At 37.4% G+C, this 20,235-nt stretch overlaps 1 protein-coding gene across 4 annotated transcripts in view; it reads left to right on the plus strand.

Moving 5' to 3' along the window:
- Positions 1-19,828, plus strand: part of NCKAP1 (NCK associated protein 1) — a 60,872-nt gene extending 41,044 nt beyond the window's left edge. For 3 of the 4 annotated variants that reach the window (XM_032693817.1, XM_032693816.1, XM_032693819.1), the window contains 11 exons: positions 337-555; positions 912-1,042; positions 1,456-1,553; positions 5,695-5,788; positions 6,341-6,423; positions 6,890-6,970; positions 10,596-10,689; positions 12,295-12,411; positions 15,730-15,839; positions 18,021-18,110; positions 18,661-19,828. In XM_032693817.1, the coding sequence (XP_032549708.1) occupies positions 337-555; positions 912-1,042; positions 1,456-1,553; positions 5,695-5,788; positions 6,341-6,423; positions 6,890-6,970; positions 10,596-10,689; positions 12,295-12,411; positions 15,730-15,839; positions 18,021-18,110; positions 18,661-18,777 (1,234 nt within the window). In that variant the 3' untranslated portion in view covers positions 18,778-19,828. The remainder of the gene's footprint in view (positions 1-336; positions 556-911; positions 1,043-1,455; positions 1,554-5,694; positions 5,789-6,340; positions 6,424-6,889; positions 6,971-10,595; positions 10,690-12,294; positions 12,412-15,729; positions 15,840-18,020; positions 18,111-18,660) is intronic. The other variant, XM_032693818.1, reaches the window with a different exon arrangement.
- Positions 19,829-20,235: the final 407 nt, after the last annotated feature.

Consider the following 20,235-nt stretch of genomic DNA (forward strand, 5'->3'; position numbering starts at 1 on the left):
CCACAGAAACAGTTGTCTTTGGCATCCAGAACTGTTTTTAAAAGTGCTAGTGTAGTATTTGCGTTGATTGGAGTTTTATACTTGCAGATTGGAGAAGTATTCAAGTAAAATGAAAATTTTCCATCCTCGGATGTGTTCCAGGCAGGGCTGGATGGAACTCTGAGTGACCTGGTCTAGTGAAAGGTGTCCCTGCCCGTGGCAGGGCAGTTGGAACTTGATGGTCTTTAAGATCCCTTCAAACCCAAACCATTCAGTGTATTCTATTGAAAGCTGCATCTTTGTTGAATTTTACTAATAAATGAATTCATTTGTTTCAAATTCTTTTGCTTCTGAAAGGTCAATTGTTGGAATGACTATGTATAACCAAGCAACACAAGAGATTGCAAAACCTTCAGAGCTGTTGACCAGTGTGAGAGCCTATATGACAGTCCTGCAGTCAATAGAAAATTATGTACAGATCGACATTACCCGAGTGTTTAACAACGTCCTGCTTCAGCAAACCCAGCATTTAGACAGTCATGGTGAGCCAACCATTACCAGTCTGTACACAAATTGGTAAGTCATTACATGAGTGCTCGTTACAAATTTTTTAGAGGTTTTTGTGGGGGTTTTTTTTGTTAATGAAAAATCTGGAATTGGAGAAGTGGAGTTATTTACATTTTCTTAAGTTTCCAACATCACAAGTTTATTTCTCTCAATACCTGTTAAAAGCAGTTTAAGGTTTGCCTGTTGTGAAATTCACTTTTTATAGGGACAAGATGTAGAGTAAGATACAGGCATCAGTTGAACTATAAAAATAAAACTTTGGTTTGTGGGCTTTGCTGTCCCTTGTCACACAGCTATGCTTTATCTGTATAAGGTATCCATGAATATGTGTCTTTTCATCTAAAACTTTTTCCCTTTTTGATAAGGTATTTGGAAACTTTGCTGCGGCAAGTCAGCAATGGTCACATAGCGTATTTCCCAGCCATGAAGGCATTTGTGAATTTGCCTACAGAAAATGAGTTGACATTCAATGCTGAGGAATATTCTGACATATCAGGTAAACTTTGATATTTCTCCTGAATGTTTGTGAGGGATAGCTACTGTATTGCTTCAGTAATTGGAATAACAGCAGCTCTTAGAGCAACTGTTATTGGAATAACAGTTAAGTCTTAAAGTTAACATTTGTTAGCTTTCAGTAGTATTTTAAGTACTTTTTATTCATGCTGCCTCTTGTTTTGCTTTTCCAATTTTTGGTCATATTGGAGTTGTTGCATGTAAGCTACACAGGTGAGTATTTGACGTATGGGTGACTACAGCTTCAGTTCCATTACCATACAAGTTCTTGTATCTAAAACTCTGCTTCAGGGGAAAGCATTTTTGCACTTCAAACACCATCGCTAGATACACCATGGGCTGCAAATGAAGTGAAGGAGGAATGTTTGAAGTAGAACATTTTCTTTTATTTCTCAGAAATGAGAGCCCTGTCTGAACTTCTGGGACCGTATGGCATGAAGTTCCTCAGTGAAAGCCTGATGTGGCACATCTCGTCACAGGTTGCTGAGCTTAAGGTAACCTTGGGGAAACTGCTGGGTGGAAGGGCAGGTGGTTTTCTTAGCTATGCTTCTGCATGCCATTTGTTTGAAATGACTGCATCAAACTGATAAAGCTGTGAATTTTACTCCTTTTTTTTTTTTGGTAGTTTGTTTGCACATGTAGTACCTGTGTATCCCACAGTGCAGACTACATTAGATTTCTGTGTTGGATACCCTAAGTTAGGAGTCAAGTCTCTTTGTATCATCAGCGAAAAGAACAATGATTTTTAAGATCTCCAGGTGCTTGTGAAGCCTTGCCCAAGACTCTTCAAACTTAGGATGAAAATCTCAAATTTATCTTGCTTATCTCTAAGGACTTACTTTCTTTACCATGTGTGTTAGCCTCTATTGTTTAGTCTACGTGGATGGGAGACTTGAGGTCATTTTTTCTTTGTTAGCTTTCCTCAGTTTTAGATGTATTTTTCCCTCTGCCTCAGCAGTAACCATTTATTATAAATGTCTGTGTTCTGATAAATAAACCTCATATCTACAGCAACACAGGCAAATAATAAAGTTGGTGCCATGAAAAAAAATTGGACGTACTGGCATATCAAGGAAGTTAATTAACGTATATTCAAAACAGCAGACAATGACAGGGGACCTACTTGCTGCCTATGTAATTAACTCTTCCTGGAAAGAGGTTTTAATGAATTTAATAATATGTACTACTTTTCCAGGATAGTCATACTATTAAAATGTCACTAATTGGCATAGATTGGCTTTTCATATGACTTTTTCTTTTAGTGTCGTTTCCAAATTTAATTCCACGTTGTTATTACATCTCTTAATTTTCAGTATATCTAACCACTAATTACAGTAAGGAGTTTTTTGTAACTATTCCTGCATGCTGTGTTTTTAAAAATGTGTATGAATACTTCAGAGATCTAAGGAACTTTCATTTTTTTTTCCTTCAATAACTTATTATTATTAACAGACCAGGCCTTTTAAAAGTCTGTGTTTTTGATACATCCCATGTTACAGTTTCAGAGGTCTTGTTCCCTCTGTAAACACCTGAATTGCAGTGCTGCTGAGTGGCTGGGATGTGTGATACCCCAAAAGGTTTGAAGCCTTTTATTCACTTAAGCTTAAGGAGAGGGGCTGCTCATGCTTTCCAAGGTGCCACGTTTCAAGTAAAGCACAGGGCAGATGTTTGTTGCTGCTCTAATTGTGCATTTACTGAGGAGTCGTCATACTTCCTCAAAATCAACACAATTTACACTGGAGCTCTGTATTTTTTTAAAAGGAACTTGAAATTCTGTCTGAAATCTCTTGTTTTCTGATGCTGCTGAGGGTAACCATAGCATAATGTAGATCCATGTGTTTGGAGGGAAAAAATGAAGTAATAAAATGCTCATCTCTTTGGCTGAGATGCAGTTGGCTTAGCAAGAGAGTACTGAGAAGCATCTGTGTTTGGGGGAAGAAAGCAAGAAGAGAATAGGATGGGGACTTCATTAAGAGTAGGGTTCAACATTCTTGCTTTGCTTCCCACAGTGGGACCAGGCGTTGGTTTTATATCTGAAGTTTAAGACTGGGGCAAGGAAGGGGAAAATTGCCTCATTGAAGTGACTGAACTACATGCCAGCCTGTTCCTTTTAAATCTTAACTAATATACTGGTTATTCTTTGTGAAGCTGAAAGCTTGACTCAATAATAATGTGCATGGGCTATTGCCCTCAATATTGCCTTCTGGTGAGTTTTGAGGGATTTAAATTAAAATGCCACAGATCTACCAAGTTCTGATGCATCTCTTGGTTTAAAATTGCCTATCTTGATGTCAGTGCAAACCAGTTTTGCTTTGGCTTTCAGCACAGAAGTACACCCTGTATGTCTTGTGTGTGTGCACATGTGCACACATTGATCATCATCAAATGGTTTGGGTTGGAAGGGACCTTGAAAATTCTTCTAGTTGGTTAGTTTGCTGCATTTTGGGTAGCTTCCTTCTTTCCTTGCTTCTGAGTGAAGGTGACAAGAAAAAAATTAGATCCACTGGGTGGATTATGGGTGGACTTGAGCTTATGGGAATAGCTTATAGGTCTACATATTTAATGAATGTTAATTTTTCCTGCTGCCTCCTCTGATAATTAAGACGGATTGGAATGCATCCACTTGAAAAAGAAAACTACTGATAATCACTTTGGAATACCACCCCCAACCCAGCATATCTTGGTTTCTCCTTCCATCTTTTTTACCTTGATATTGCTTAGTATTCAAAGAACTAATGGAAATCTTCAAACAAAAGGAAAAGCTTTCTTCAATTTTAAGAAGAACACAAAAGATCTAAATTTCCTTAGCCATTGGTTGCCCTCTGTCTAAAGAGAGATAATCGTATTTTCCATTTCTGAAATAAGGTACTATGCATTCAGATTGCAAAAATATTTTTGGTAAGAATAAACTACCCTATTCTTGCTTGAAGAGAGTTTAAAAATACTGCTTGGCACAACATAAGTTCCTCTATTAACAAGAATCCTTTTTGGATGTGACATTTTATAGGTGTGATTATGCAATCTCTATAATGTAAAACTAAATCTGATACGTGTTTAGAGAATGATTTCAGGAAAGTTATTACATTTACCCTAATGCTACAGGTTGCATGTATGAGAGCTGTTAAAAATCAGAAATAGGGACATATTTTCTTTTCATTTGGTCAAACTGACATGAAAACTACTGCATTTAACTGTTTCAGGCTAAGGTGTTGGAACTTGAATGAATATCTTTGTTTTTATTTTATATTATAATGGAAAAAAATTTCAAGTAAACTGCATCAAGATTGAACAGTCTAACTCTTACATTCTTGATTCTATTTTTCAATTTTACCAACATTAAATTTCAGCATAACTAGTGAAAGGAGTGTTACAATCTGCTAAAATATTGCAGAAAGAATTTTTGTTTTCGAATATTCCCTTGAGCAACATTAAAACTCATACAAGTTATCTGTTGATACCAAAACTGTTTTATTAATTGCTAAGAGATGCAAAGAGAAAGAGGAAAAAATAAGAAAAGATTAGAAAATGCTAAGATTACTTTTAGAAACAGAGAAAAAGATTACCACCAAAAAACTACCTTTTCGTCTGAGCTGATCTGTGAAGTGGGGAAGAGAGAGAAGCAATTTTTGCCTTTTTTTTTTTCCTCTGGTCTCTGCTGCTTTCGATGTGATGTTATCTCTTTAGCTGCAGGGGGGTCTTAGTTCTCTGGAATGTAGCCAGGATGTGGGCCTCTCTGCAGCTTATGCTGCTCACACTGGGCGTGGGGCCGCCCAGAGGTCTCGTTATGCACTTCTCAGCCCTCAGAAATATGGTCAGAGTGGAAAAACTCACACGGGTAGCACGGTGGGTCTCGGTCCACTCCGAGGCGGCAGAGGTCCAGTCTCGGACAGGCAGCTTCCAGGCGGCAGAAGGAAAGGTGAGGGCAAGGCAGAGGGCGAGGGCGAGTTAGCGGTTATAGCCAACTCTCTCTTCTATTCCTCTTTCCCTGCTCTTCCCAAACTTTTCCTCATCTTTTATAGTGTTGTGTGTGGTTTCTTGGCACATAGCCCTATTCAGATGTTCGCAGAGATATGATAACTATGAACAATACTAGGATCTTTTGGCAGGAAAACTCCAGTGGGAAAATCTTGGTGAGAACTTCTGGTGGAAAACTGACACAGAAGTTTTGGTAGGAAGTTTTTGACAGGCAGAAACAATGGCAAAACATAATTTTTGGCATTTGTATGTTATCTGTCTGTTACAAGGAGCACCCCAAAAGAATGGATTAGTTTGTGAATTTGCATTTTTATTGATACCTGTATACTTTTCTTATGAAAAGCTGAATGCCACTAGGAGCTATTGTCTGGTTTTACTGAGTTTCATTCCTTTGCTTTAAGAAGTAGTACACATTGCTCAGTATAAAAAATCACGTTCCAAGGGATATCTAATGCTCTGGGGTTTGATTCAGAGCTTGCTTTTGTGTAGAGTATTGCCTGAAGATAATATTGATATTTTATCCCATTGTGAACACAGGGGGGATATCTGTACCCCATGGGGTTAGTTGCCTTTCTACTGGGCCAAAATATCCTGAATCAGGCATTTACCCAGTTAACATGTTGAAATCTGTAGCTGACTTGAATCCTTGCTTCTTTATAGAAACTCGTGGTGGAGAATGTTGAAGTTCTAACACAGATGAGGACCAGCTTCGACAAGCCAGACCAGATGGCAGCGCTCTTTAAAAGATTATCCTGTGGGTCCTTCTAAACACACTGAGTTGCTTTTTATAGTTGTCTTTGTAAAGAAAATGAGAAAAATTAATTTCTCTGTGTTAAGCATACAGAAGCAGCAAAATGTACGTGAGATCGTGTAAACTGGTGGATCTTTTCAAACTTTTCTAGTCTTCTCACATACAGATAAAGTGAGATTTCAGTGTTAATTAGTGCATGGGCATTATAGCAGTGATGAGCTTTGAGCATCTCATAGCTATAGCAAAAAAAATATAAATTATTATAAAGAGACATTTTTGGCCTCAAGAAAGCACTGAACCAGTGTTGGCATCCAGCACTGACACCTGTGTGTACCAGGTTTCATTCCTGACGTGGTTAACGTGATAGTCTTCTACTGAAAATCCCACTGTGGATTCAGCTATAAAAGCCTGCTTTAGCACTGTTTATTTTGGCTCTTTTAAGGAATGCCATTATTTCAGTACCTTGTTGTTTTCTGTACTTTGTTAAATATTTTCTTTCTCTTATTTGAAGAATTGAGTTTCTAATCAGCACTTTGTTAACTGTTCTCCTTTCAGCTGTTGACAGTGTTTTGAAGAGAATGACAATTATTGGTGTTATCTTGTCTTTCCGATCATTGGCACAGGAAGCACTTAGAGATGTAAGGAAGAACAAAATATGTTCTTAATTGTTTTCATTGTATTTAATTTAATGGAATGACAGGAGGTTTGAAGCTTCACTGTTTAGGGATGCTACCTCTTAAAAATGTGGGTAAATTGGCAATACTCAGCCATAACTTTGAACTGCAAGTTGGGGTGGGGGAATCTACTTTTTGAGTACTGTTCAGAGAAATGTTACATTAAAACATACAGGGTTTAGCTTAGAACATTGCCTCTCAATGTTCTCTGTGTTTAGTACATTTTAAAAGCTTTTATTTCATTTTGTCTGAAACAGCTTGATTTTTGCATTTGTTAAGCTTTAATGTCTTAAATCCACAAACAAATTCAAATGCATTAAAAAAAATTGATTAAAAAGGAAATAAGTCCAGTAAAATAATGGTAGTGTCTAACTTATCATTAACATTGGAAAGTCATCTTTCTCATTTTGTGTGTGTTTGTGTCTCTTAGGTCTTATCCTACCACATTCCTTTCCTTGTAAGTTCTATTGAGGACTTCAAAGATCACATTCCAAGAGAAACTGATATGAAGGTAATGTTTGGCTGAAAGGGTGATGGAGTCATTTTGGAGCTTACTGAAAATATGCAAGGGGCAAGACTTTCATGCTTAGTGTCAAAAATCCAGGCACAAAAAATGCCCTTTTTTTGTCCAAGAGCTTAGTAGTTGTGGATCTGCAGCCTCATAATGTTCTGGGGAAAAAATTGCAACCAACTGAAAGGATAGGCACGAGTCTCTTTCTGCCGGTGATCACATATGAGAACTCTCATAGAAAGAATTAAGAGCAAAATTTATCAAGTGTTAAAACATGACTAAACAATAAAGGGAAGAATGCAGAGCTGCTTCATAATGTGAGCAGTGTAACTGGTAAAACTGAACTTCTATGTGGTTGGAGCTCTGTGCATGAAAAAGCTGCAAGTCTGATTTTGACCTTAAATTGAAAATTCTTGTGAAACCACAATCTGAAAAAGAAAAAAAAAGGCAGCTTAAATAAGGTACTTTGCTTCTGAATGATAGTATGGTCCCATCCAAACCCCCTTGTTGGCACATCACATGGCTTCTGGACATGTATGCACAGTAGCTGCAGCCTAGCTGGTTTTTAATCTCTTATTGCAGGTTGGAGTCTGTGAAGGATTCCTGCTTCTTAATGGTATTGCAGCAGTTTGATTTGCAGAAAATGTGTAGTGGGATATACATTGCACAACTCTCTAACTTTTATAGAAACAGCTTTTAGAAATCTGCTCTTGAGCAAAGTATTGTTTTTAATGGCCAGAAGATGTTGTTATTCCTCAACTTGAAGTTTATATTTTTCTGTTAACCTCGAGGAAAGAAACCAAGTTCTTTGTGAATGAAGATTCACTAAAAAAGAAACATCCTTCTCCTTTTAAAGGTTCAGAGTCTGTTATCACGGGCTTCATGATTCAAAAGACACTGTTTAGCAGTTAAATTCTGACTTATTTTCAGACCAAGTAACTGAAATTTCATGTGCTATTTCGTTGCACAATATAATCACATGCTAATAAATCAGCCATGAATGTTCGATGTCACAGAAAACATTGCAATTCATACCACAGTAGAGGAATTCTGTGGAAATGCTATGGAGAATTAACATGATGCAAGTTGCCTTTGCACTTCTTAATAAAAGCCTTCTTAAAGAAAAAGTTATTGATCACCAAAGCATCATGTTCCATTATTGGACTTGAGGAATCAGCATCCAGAGGAGATGAGAAGGGAAGTTCACTCCTTACTTTGCTTCATCTTCTCAGAAAGCATCTTACACCCTCTTGGTATCAAAAGAGTGGTGAAAAACAGGGTGGGAAAAAGGCTGCAACAGTAATTATCGAAGACAGTATTTTACCACTGATATTTTTAAGCTGATCATCATTGTAAACATTCCAGTGGATCTCCAGAGATGTTGCTGAACTCATTTGCATCAGCAGATACAAGAGAGCATAGTGCTGGCTGCTGATTTTCTGGAAGTCAGTGGAGTAATTTACAGTCACTGGAATGATTGGATGGGGGAAAAAAATCCATCACTGGATGGCAAAAAAGAAAGCTATGTACTGCTAAATAAAGCCCTGCTGGGCACTGCAGCCTGGCTCTTGCCATGGAGCACTACCTGGTTGCCTCTGCTTCATGTAATATTTGGCTGTTGGTTTTCTCTGCCTGCTGTAGCTCTGCTGTGATTCCTAAGTACATCTATTTTTTTGTGTTGGTGTGCATTTTTTCTAGTTAGAAGTCTCTGAAATAAATTCTGAGTGCTGTGGAACACTGCCACGCTGGGTGTTCGCACAGTGCCAACCGCAGATGTCGCATGTGGTGGTGCGGTGCGATGGCGCGTGTGGGCTTGTTGGAGAGTGCACAGCTTGCCTGGATAATGCTGGAGGACTCTGCCTGGGGAAGAAGCCAAACCAGTGTGATCTTGTCCACAGTGCTTGTTTGGAATACTGGGAACTCTCACATGTACTCCCCCAGAACTCTGGCAGAGCTTTGTCTTCCAAGCGGCTCTGTTGGAAGGGCCAGGCCTGTGCTGAGAGCCTGCTAACAATTAACTGCTAACAATTAAGCCCTGTGGACAATCAGCAGCTCTGAGCTTTCTCCTGGCCCTGTCACATACAGCAGTGCAAATATAGGCAACAAAGCCTTCTTTTGGGACAATAAGGCAAACTTTTCTTTTTTCCTTAAATGAAGGCATGTCAACAGACAGATCTTTACAAGGCACTGTACAGTGGATTGGGAGAATTTCCCTATTGGGCATATTTTAGGACATAATAACAGTAATTTCCTATGTACTGAATTTACCAAGCAAAACATAAATAGCTTTAAAGCTGTTCATGAAATGAATACTTGTTATGAAATGTTATTTTTATTTTTCTATCCCTGAAACTTATTATTTGGGATGACTGTCAAAATAAGGATTTCTTCTCCTTTTTCTTGAATATTTTTAATATTAAATTGTTGGGCTGTCTGTACAGGCTTTTAGAAACAGGCTGTTATTTGTTCCACAGTGCATGTAGTGACAGGACAAGGCAGAATGGCTTCAGACTGAGAGTAGATTTAGATTGGATTTTAAGAAAAAATTCTTTACTAGGAGGGTGGTAAGGCCCTGGCACAGGTTGCCCAGAGAAGCTGTGGATCCCCACCCCTGGCAGTGTTCAAGGCCAGATTGGATGGGGCTTGGAGCAACCTGGTCTAGTTGAAGGTGTCCCTGCCCACGGCAGGGGGTTGGAACAAGATGATCTTTAAGGTCTCTTCCAACTATTTTATGATTCTGTGATTCTTTTTAACCTGTTGGCTGTGAACCTTGTCCAGATGCCAGCCTGGAGCACACAAATAAGGATAAGTCTGCACAATGTTTGTTACGAGGAGCTGCTCAACTATACATGACAATTTATGGGCAAAGTGTAAAATTCTCAGATATTAATGGCAGTATGACACATTGCTAGTGCTTCCTGTAGTCCTGTTTATGTGGTGTAGACCTGTTTTTGCAGAGGTTCATCTGAACTATGGTTTCAGAAACTTTGTCAAAATAGTAAATGGAAAGAGAAGAAAACAACTGTGTTGAATGCTCGTCAGTGGTAATAAAAGATACATCCCGGGATAGGCTGGAAAATGGAATACGTTTCAAGATGTTCTTGGTTCCTCCCAATGTTAGGGGCACGTGGAGTCTCATTCTTGGTGCTTGAAATCTCTGAACACTGAATCTGTCTGAAATTTGAATGTTGTGAGATTTCTGCCTCTCTCTGTTTCACCAAGTTGTGACTTTTCGCTTTTGTTTAAAAATGCTTTATTTGCAGATGTGAGCTGATGCTTTAGATCTGGTAGAGAAAATATGTTAGTTTCTTTTGAACATTAAAGAAAGATGTAGAAAGAGCTAATTGGAAGTCAGGGTGTTTTCTTTGGAGGTAATGTAGGAAAGTATACAGGCTTTGTTTGTCTTGACACACAGAAATTACAATCTGGTGCACAAAGTACTGACCCAGCTGCTCAGTGTAGGTTAGAAACAAACAAAATCTAGAGTCTCTATCTTATTTTTGCCAAATCTCTGAAATTCCTTAGTGCCCTAAACTTTAATATGAACATTTTAAACATGACAGCAAAACTGTGCTTCATCATCTTTACACAAAAGCATTCAGTGTTGTCTTTGTTCTTGCCTCAGGTGGCAATGAATGTATATGAACTGTCATCAGCTGCTGGATTGCCCTGTGAGATTGATCCTGCCTTGGTTGTAGCACTGTCTTCCCAAAAATCAGGTAAGAAGTTCCAATTAAAAAAGGACAAATGTTAAAAAAAAAAGTGATGGAGCAGAAAAAGTAAATGTACCCAGGCATAGAAGTGTTTACAGTGCTAGGAGGAAACTTGTGTATCTTGAGGCCTTTGTGTTCCTTCAATGAACTTCATAAATGGCATAAGAGCATGAATTATTTGTGCCTGCTGCCTGCTGATCGTTAGCTTGAGAAGCTTTTCAAAGACACATGAATTGACTTGTTGGCCTAGAAAAGGATAAGGGACAGATGCTGAAGGAGTTTAATGGTGAAAACTCCTGTCATACAATGACAATAGGACTGTCTTGTGAACAGCTACAGATCAGTTCTGTGACACAGATCTGTAACAAACCTGTCACCTAAGGAAGTGTTAGGAGTTGAAATGTCAGCTGAATGTGCTGCGTGAATCTCACAACACTGTTACCAGTGTGTTATACAAGTGTTAACATGGAGCTTGCAAGGGAAAAACATGGGAAAATAAACATGTTAACGCTCTAACATGTATAGTGCTTCCTCTTATTTACTTTAAGGCACTGCTGTCCAAACTTTTCAGTTTTGTTTATTCTGGCATGTTCAAAGACATGAATTAAGACTCCTAAATGCTTTTTGACAGTCTTCAGCTTTTTTCCGTATCTTCCTTACTGAGCATTTAATTGCTTTTTTTCCTCTGTGTGTTATGGATATTTACTGTTATAATCAGATCATGACTATTTTACATGCTAAGTTGTTTTTTCTTGCTTTAATAGTAGTTATTTTAGGAGGAAAATACAGATAATTCTGAGGGGCATTTCAGTATTTGAACTTCAGTGTCAAGCACAATTTCTTTGTGCACCTCAAAAAACCCACAACCCAAGGTGTTGTTATATGTATGCAGAAAGTATATAATGTATATACAGAAGTATATCTTTGTAAGATACCTGGTATCAAAAAGGGCATTTTAAATGGTTTATTTTTATTGCGGTGAAATGTTTAAGCTGGGTGAACAAGAGAGGGAATGTCTGTATGTTCTTCATGACTGTTTATGATCTTGTATTTTGATGCTTAACTTTGCAGTTTGAAATATTTTGCTTTTAGTAATTCAGCTTGCATAGAGACAAGTTCTTGTGTCACCAATGGTTGACTTTATTTAAATTAATCTTACACTAATGTGTGACGATGCTGCTATTTTTGAAAGCACAAGGTTTTGTGGGATTTGAGGTGAGTTCACTGTCACTCTCTGTTCATTTACCAAAGGGAGAGTGCAAGAAAAGCCCTCCTCACCTCTGAGCAATAACTGGGTTTACATCAGCATGAAAAGATGACTATTCTGCTCAGCATGATAAAGTCTTAGTAACTAAATAGTTAAAAGTGAGGGGGTGGCACTGGCTTCCCTTTGTTCTCATAGATATCAGACTGGACATTTTGCAGCTCCACCCTGTGTCTTTTGGCAAGACTGACATCATATTCATCCTCTCGCAGTACAAACATTTTTTTGGTTTTGGGTACAAATTTCGGTTTGGTTGAACATTTTGCATTCTAATCTACCTGCAGTCAAAAGGAAATATTTCAAGATTACTTCTTTTAATGAAAGAACTTCGTTATTTTTGGTTTTAGAAAACATAAGTCCAGAAGAAGAATATAAAATTGCTTGCCTTCTCATGGTCTTCGTGGCTGTCTCCTTGCCGACTTTGGCGAGTAATGTGATGTCTCAGTACAGCCCTGCCATCGAAGGTAATGTGGAGTCTGTATTGAGAGTCATCTCAATATTTGCTGTGAATGCTCTCTTCACGATAGTCCTGGTAGTATCTTGAATACATTTGCTTTGAATATTTAATTACATTTTATAGTAACCAAAATTTAAAGATCAGTTAGCCCTAATCTAGGCAAGTTCTTCTGAAAGTAGTTTAAATAGCGTTTACTTAAACTCTTGTTTGACATAACTTTCTATAAAAAAGCAGTTTTGTGCTTGAAATTTTCAGAACAGTTTAGATACTGTAGGGGGCAATGTTGTCCTAACATGTGGAATTGCTGGAGCACAGATTCCGCATTAATTAGTGTGAGACTTATTATGTAATAATATAGTCTCTATTGAAACATCACACTTAGACTATAATGTTTACATTGGCTTTGGGCCAGTCTTAAAAGGTGTCTTTTCTATATTTAATATGCTGTTCGTATGACCAAGCATAAGGTTTTGGAAACAGAATCTGGAAGGTGTAAACTGTGAACAAATTTCCTACACAGTAGTTCAACTTTCTTATTTAAAAAAATAATCTTTGCCTCAAGGAAATTCTTTGCATACAATCCACAAAAAAAGTTCTCACGCTGACAAAATTAAGTTTAAAAAACACTGACAAACTGTTCCAACACATATAAAAATCACCTTTCAGATGTCCAAGCTATTTCCTTTGTGATGTGTAGCCTGACTCACACAAAAGACCATGTTTATTCTGCATCCATTTACTGGGTACAACATGTTTTCTCCAATTATTTTTTTCAAGTTGCATTATTTTTAATCTGCTCAAAATTGTAACTCACAAAGTGTAAACTGACTTCTGAAAGTTTAAAGTAGCAGGAAAATACCAAAAATTCTGAAAGTTTTCTGTATCACCTAGTGTGGTATGCAAATCACATTTTTTGAGAGACCCAAGATTGTTGTTTTAAATGGGGTTAATCAGCCTTCTGTTCAGTTTTGAGAGATTAGGGATCTGTTAACTCTAGTTTCATTTTAAAAAGACAGTGTAGCCTTTTCCAGTTGTGAAAAAATTGGATAAATCTGGTGAAATGAGCAGAACTTGAACACTGATTTGAAAAGTTACAAGTTTTCAAGTTAACAGCTTTTCCCTATGAGTGGGAAGAACAATCTGTAACCTGCAGAGTTGTTTCATGTTATCTGCACTCCCATAGTATTTCTACTGATCTTTGCATTCTTTTTCTTCAGGTTCTTAGCAGGCTGAAACAACAGATCATTCTTATATTCTGCTTGTTTTGTACCATGTAGCTTAAATATTCTAGTTTACATGGTCTCATTTACATTAAATAACTCTTAACGTGAAGTCAGGAGAAGCCTTGTGAGTTCTTAAAGTAAGTCTAGTTAATAAGATGGCATGAAAGAAAGTGTTGACTGGGGAGAAGTTCTATCTAGAACTCAAATAAGCCTGTATTAGGAGTTGGTACTGATTTTGTGAGACGTGGCATCTGTGTTGCATAATTCTTTACTGAGTGGGTTCTTTTATTGAGAGGAAAAGAGTCTGGCAAAAGGAATACATATAAAAAATGTTCACTCTACAAAAATAACTGAACAAACAGAATAGACCTTGTCATTCCTGCCTTCCTTGCATAATACTACTTTTTTTCTTGTGTTCTACTCTTATTGTAAAACATCTGGCTTGAAACAATATAAATGCTATTTCCAGAATGTGAACTTAATAAATGCTGCTTTTTATGAAGCAAATTCCTGGGACAAATCCTGAATTTATCCATCAACAAGTCACAGATTTGAAGGAGTTTCAGGTTTCTAATCTGGCAAGAGATATCTCCCAAATACAGACAGTGCTTGGACAGCTGTAGCATTGTCTGCATTCCCTCAGCCTTCTTCAAGATCAAGTCTGTTTCTTCCACTAGTTCCAGATAAAGGCTCAAACACTAACAGACTTTTACTTTTGTTCCCAGTAAGGAATCTGAACTGCTAATCAAATACCAGGCTAGAGGGCTAATTTGGCAACTAGAGGCTGGTGTAGAACACTAGTCTGCAAGAGCCATAGCCTTTTCTAAATACTTGAAACCTGTTGCAGGTTGGAAGACAACAGTTCCTCTTCTGAATTCCCTGGCTGATGCTTTTTCTACAGCCAGAGACATGAAGTCACTTAAAAAAAAGAAACCAAACTAGTCTCTTCAAAAACAAATACGAATTTAAATCAGAATTAAGCAGAACAGATGTTCTTGACTAATGTTCACATAAAAATAAGAGTAAGAGTATCAATTTTTGGGGCCTGCTGGCGGAGATCCACAGGGATCTTCACCGGGACCTACCAGTCAGCATATCCATATACCAACCTGAATGGGGGGCTGAAGAGTGGGATGAGAAAATTTTTGTATCATGTAAAGTTATTGAGGGTATTAGAGGAGTGAAAAGCTGCAGAGAGTTATTACAATACTGAGTAAATTGGGTAATGAAATGACAGATACAATTAATTTGAAGTAATTTCATAGTGATATGCATGGGGAAAAATGGATTTTTCTCATGTGGAGTGATGGGGTCCAGCTGACCTCGCTATTCAAGCATGAAAATTGGAGTTATGATAAATGACTGAATGAAAAAATTAGCTCAGTGCTCAACAATGGTCAAAAAGAATTGGTAAGAGTCAGCAGTGTTTGCATGCTTGAGTACTTGTTAACCCCTTCAAAGACCACTCCTTCTCATATGCTAGCATTTCCCCAAGATACTTGCCCAAATGTCTGTTAATTTTGTTGTAGATTTGACTTAATTTGCCTCTAGAAGAGACTCCAGGCTTACTGAGGAGCAGTTCATCTGCTCTCTTTGAAAACTGGTGTCATGTAATCACCTTCCAGGGCTCTGAAGCCTGGGTGAATTTTAGGCAAGATGTTATGTATGGCAATTAGTAATTCAACAGTTTTGCTCTTGAGTACCTTTAGACCTCTTGGGAGAATACTGTCTGGGCATGAGGACTTCATTTACGCAGAGGAGGGAAAGAAATGGTCAATCAGCTTGAAAAAGTCCTGCTTGCATCTGTCTTTTAGCCCAGTCAAGTGTTAATACTCTTTTGTAGGAAACCAGATAAACTTCCAATATATTCCTTTCCCTTTTTTCTGAAAGCCAGGAGGATCTTTGTCAGGTTGTTGTGACCATTTGGAAGGGAGATCAGTGCTTCTGGTGGCAAGTTCAGTGTGCAAGAGTGCTTTGCTCCCTCTGCGTAAGATGCAAAGTGTTCTTCTTCCGTTGTGACAAGTCTCTTTGGTGATGTTTTCCAAGGAATACTGTCATTTTCAAACAGGCTGCTAAGGTACTTTGCCTATGTTTTTGTTCAGGGCATTGCAACAACATTCACTGCTTGGCAAAAGCTATCAACCAGATTGCTGCAGCTTTATTTACCATCCACAAGGGAAGCATTGAAGACCGTCTTAAAGAATTTTTGGCTGTATGTATAACTTTATTTCTAATTGTTAAAATGTGCTGTTGATTTGGGATGCAATGCAGCTGATTTCATAGAAATCTGCTTTTGTTGCACAAGAGAGAAGCATGTTAATACAGGTCTATACACAGATTAAATTGAGCAGTAATTCTTTATAGTCAGCTATGTGTGATGTTGGAAAGCAACAGGAGCAAATCAGTACAGGTGTCATAATTTTTTTTTCAGTATAGTCTTTAGTATTTTAGCACATACCATCTCTCACATTGCATGGCCCATGACTGGAAAAAGAAATGTGCAGTGCATATGAAATCAAGATTCTGTCTAGCAGACTTTTCCCATGAAGTTAGGCACTTCAGTTACCTTCTTTGAAAAAGCAAAATAAACTCCAGAATGGCTCTTGTGCTGTCCCTTTTGATGTGCCTGCCCTTCTTAAACATGAACTGCCAGGTAGCAGCACGTAACAGAGCTAGTTGGGAAGAACAATTTTTTTATGCTTCAGTGTAGGTTGAAGATGAAAGCTGCTGAAATCCTTAGTGATACTTAGAAAAAAATCAAAAGCCCTCAGGTGATGGCGATGTGTTTTAAATACATTTTGGTGTGCTGCTTGAGCAGACATTGAATTTTTAAAGTGGCTCTTAATTAGCCAATACTTGAAGGAAACTAGAGGCTAAACCAGCAGCTTCACTTAAATTTTTAAAAATTGCGACTGATTTTGAATGGTTCTTGATTTTTTTTTGTTTGTTTGTTTGGCGCTGAAATGGGGAAACAATAACCCTTCCCTCCTTATTTTAGGTAACTTTCTGTAACCAGAAGTTCACAGAAACAATTTTTCTTTTTTTCTTTTTTTTTTTTTTTAATTAAAAGAATTTTTCACTTCTGGAAATTCACTGCATTTTGTAAAACAGGAAGAAACCTTATGGCCATTGACCTTGTCTAATGCAACTACTGACTATGAAAGATTAAAGAGAAATGGTTGTATCAAGTTGCATACATTTGACAAGTGAAGGAAACCAGTATAGTTTCGTGAGATAAAAACACTTTTGGTATGAGGTTTGCATTTTTTTACTGTTCGTGGACTGCTTTCAGACCGCTGCTTTTACTGCACAGACCATGACTTGATAGTTAGATATTTTGTTAATCTTTCTTTTCTAGCACCTTTTATGTATCACTTACTGTTAGTCTGAAAGAAATTCACATTTCTCTCGAGTTAAAAATGTAGTGCTGGAGATGATCTGCTTTCCTATCCAAGTTAATTAAATATGGAAGGAACTTAGGAGGCTGTTTGATGCTGATGAGTACGTACCAAGTATCTTTTGAAGTGTGTATACTGCCTTCACATTACAAATTGATTCATGACAGAATTTGTTCAAGAGGAATATTGATTTAGATTTTTAAACTTAGTGCTCTAATTTAAATCCATTTCTGGTAAACATGTGGTTTAGGCACATTGCCAGTTCGTGGTGTGAGGGCATAAATGATGATTGTACATCTGAAAGTGGGAAGGGTTTGTTTTTTTTTTCAAATTTCTGTAAGGCATGAAAACATGAAGTATCAAGGCATCTGTAAATCAAGTATTTTACTGGTTTCTGTGATCCTGAGGTTGTAAATACCTAAGTGCATGTTAGAAGTTTCTGGGATGTCTTCTAAAACTAGGAAAATAGGTTGCTCGTGGTTTGATGAAATATTATTAATTTACAGTTAGGATGACATTTCTTTAATGCTTAGGCAGTAAAATTTAGCTTTTCCTTCTGTATCAAAATGGGTACAATTTCAAGCAGTTAAAACTTCAATCACTTTTTATCTTACAAAAATGCAGTGAGTCAATATGTATATTGGAAATATGCAATTGGAAATACATATATTGGAAAGGACAGAGGAGTCAGACCTCGATCCCGTGGAAGTTCTGTCATTAATTTCAGTAGACTTTATAATTGTTAACCAATGATTACAATTAAAAATTCTCTGCAATAAATTAATTTGCCTTTTGTGTTGAAATAGCACATATCACTACTAGGAATAGACAAATATGGCTCACTGAGGCTAAAGCCCAGTGGTTCCTGTGCTCAGGATTACTCTCCTTGGTCATTATTAGTACAGCTTAGAGTCCCTTGTCTGTGTGTAACAAAATAGCAGAAGCCCATCAATGTATTGTTTTATTTATTGCTTTGAAATACTCGTTTTACGTAGCTTGCATCATCCAGTCTGCTGAAGATTGGTCAGGAGACGGACAAAACTACTACAAGAAACAGAGAATCTGTTTACCTACTACTAGACATGGTGAGCATTTGTGTGTTCTGTTTGTGCTACTAACTGAAGGAATAGGCTTCATGTTGCATCATTCAGCCAGGGGTTTTTGGGTGTCACCTTGGGCATTGCAGCTCCCAGACCAGTGGAAATCATTTTTAGTGTCCTTCTTCCTGGCATTTCAAGGTTCAGGATTTTTTTTCGTTCCTCCAAACACATATACACATTTTTGCCGTTGTCCTTTGTTGCCTAAAACATTGTATTGTGTTGTTCAGATCACTGTCACTGTTCACTTAGTACATACAACACTAAAATGAAATTTCACATTAAAGAACCAGCGTTCAGAGGTTTCCTTTCAGTATTCTGTATCTTTTGGAAGATGACTGCATATATAGGAAAGCTTTTAGAAGTGGTGAATTTATAGCAGTGTTTCTCCCCTACATTTTAAACTTTGTGCTATTTATTTCTGCCTTGAAACATGTAGGTGGTTACTGCAGGCCAGAAGTATCTACTTCAGAATAGATTATCAGCAGCAGGCAGTAAAAGGTGTTCTGCAAAACCTTGTGTTTCTGGTATTTTTCAGATTGTGCAGGAGTCTCCATTCCTGACAATGGATCTCTTGGAGTCTTGTTTCCCTTACGTCTTGCTGAGAAATGCATACCATGCTGTCTACAAACAAAGTGTCACATCCTCTGCCTAAGTATCTACTCACTGGAGATAGGACATAGCACGCGCGCATCTATGTGGCCTCAGTTTGATCTGTAAACTGTGGAGCTATTTTACTTTATGGCCTGATGAACAGTTTTTGTGAATTATAAACTTTTTCCATAAAGTTGTATTCCTGATCAGTGGTTTCTTAATATGGTTGTACTACGATATAAGCTTGGTTGATTTTAGGTTGCACATTCATGGAAAATCTTTTTTCTCATTTCTTCCTTTTTTTTTTTTTTAACTTCAGAGCATCAGTTATGTTTTAAAAATACTACTTCTGCTATATGTTTTTTGATATTGATCATGCAAAACAAAAATTGCTTGTTTATTTCCCAGAAGAAAAATGTATTTAGTGATTATTTTAGATAGTGTAGCTTTCATCTGTGTGTAAATTATTTCATATAGGGAGAGTTATAATCTTGTACCTATTGTTCTTATTGAAAACAAATATTGGATGTGCATTTCTGTGAAGTAATTACAGCATTTCTAGTTTTATTTTGAAACCTTCACCGATCTACGTACTATGACACTATCTAACATTAAAAATGTTTTAGGACTGCTTATCCTACAGACAGAGATCCTCTCCCGATACTCTTAAACAACAGCAAGTGGTGGTGTTTGTATAAAGCATAGTGGAAATTTTTTTTAAACTAACTTCTGTGGTGCCCTGTTGGCATTAACACTACCATTGTACCCTGCTGTATAATAAACATTCTTACACATTTATCACATGTTGATAACATGTTAGTCCTTAACCACTTTTTATATGTTTTAAATTTTTGAAATTCAAGTGTACCTTCCATAACATACAATAAACACTAGACTGTATTATCCGTAGGTGAATTATTTTTAATATAAATGTTATCCTAGTATTTTAAGCTTAAGATGTGCTGTTATGCAGTGATTTACATCTCACAGTTCATTAAATATCAATCCTTAGAGCTTTTATGTGAAGACTTCTTTTAATCCTTTACCTTTTGGCTTCTGCGATAGTGAATCTTGTAAAAAGTTGGAAGAAGGAATTAAAAACAATGTAAAAAGTGTCAGTTTAGTGCCATTATCCTTTAAATCTTACTTTTACACAATGAAGTGAGAGCACCATTTATACAGTCCTTAGTGATGCCGGTTGTACCCATAGGAATGTGTATTGTTAAAGTATAAAACTCGAAATAATCCTGGAACAGGCGAGTGTTGCTAACACCGTATCATCAGGCATGACTGAGACAGATGTATAATAGGCCTTTTTTTTTTATCAGTCGTGCAAATTGGCCTGCAGGATAGTGTGGGCTCATTTAGCCTGAAAGCTGACCAGATGGTTGTGCTCTGTAATCCCCAGCATATAAAAGCTGTGTGTTCCTCAACAGGCTCTGGACATTGTATAGAGCCCCTGTTCTTGGTGCAACTTCTGTGCATGCTGGTAACTTTTTCTATTATGAAAGAGCTGTTG

The sequence above is a fragment of the Chiroxiphia lanceolata genome, chromosome 7 (assembly GCF_009829145.1).
Source record: "Chiroxiphia lanceolata isolate bChiLan1 chromosome 7, bChiLan1.pri, whole genome shotgun sequence".
NCBI lineage: Eukaryota > Metazoa > Chordata > Aves > Passeriformes > Pipridae > Chiroxiphia > Chiroxiphia lanceolata.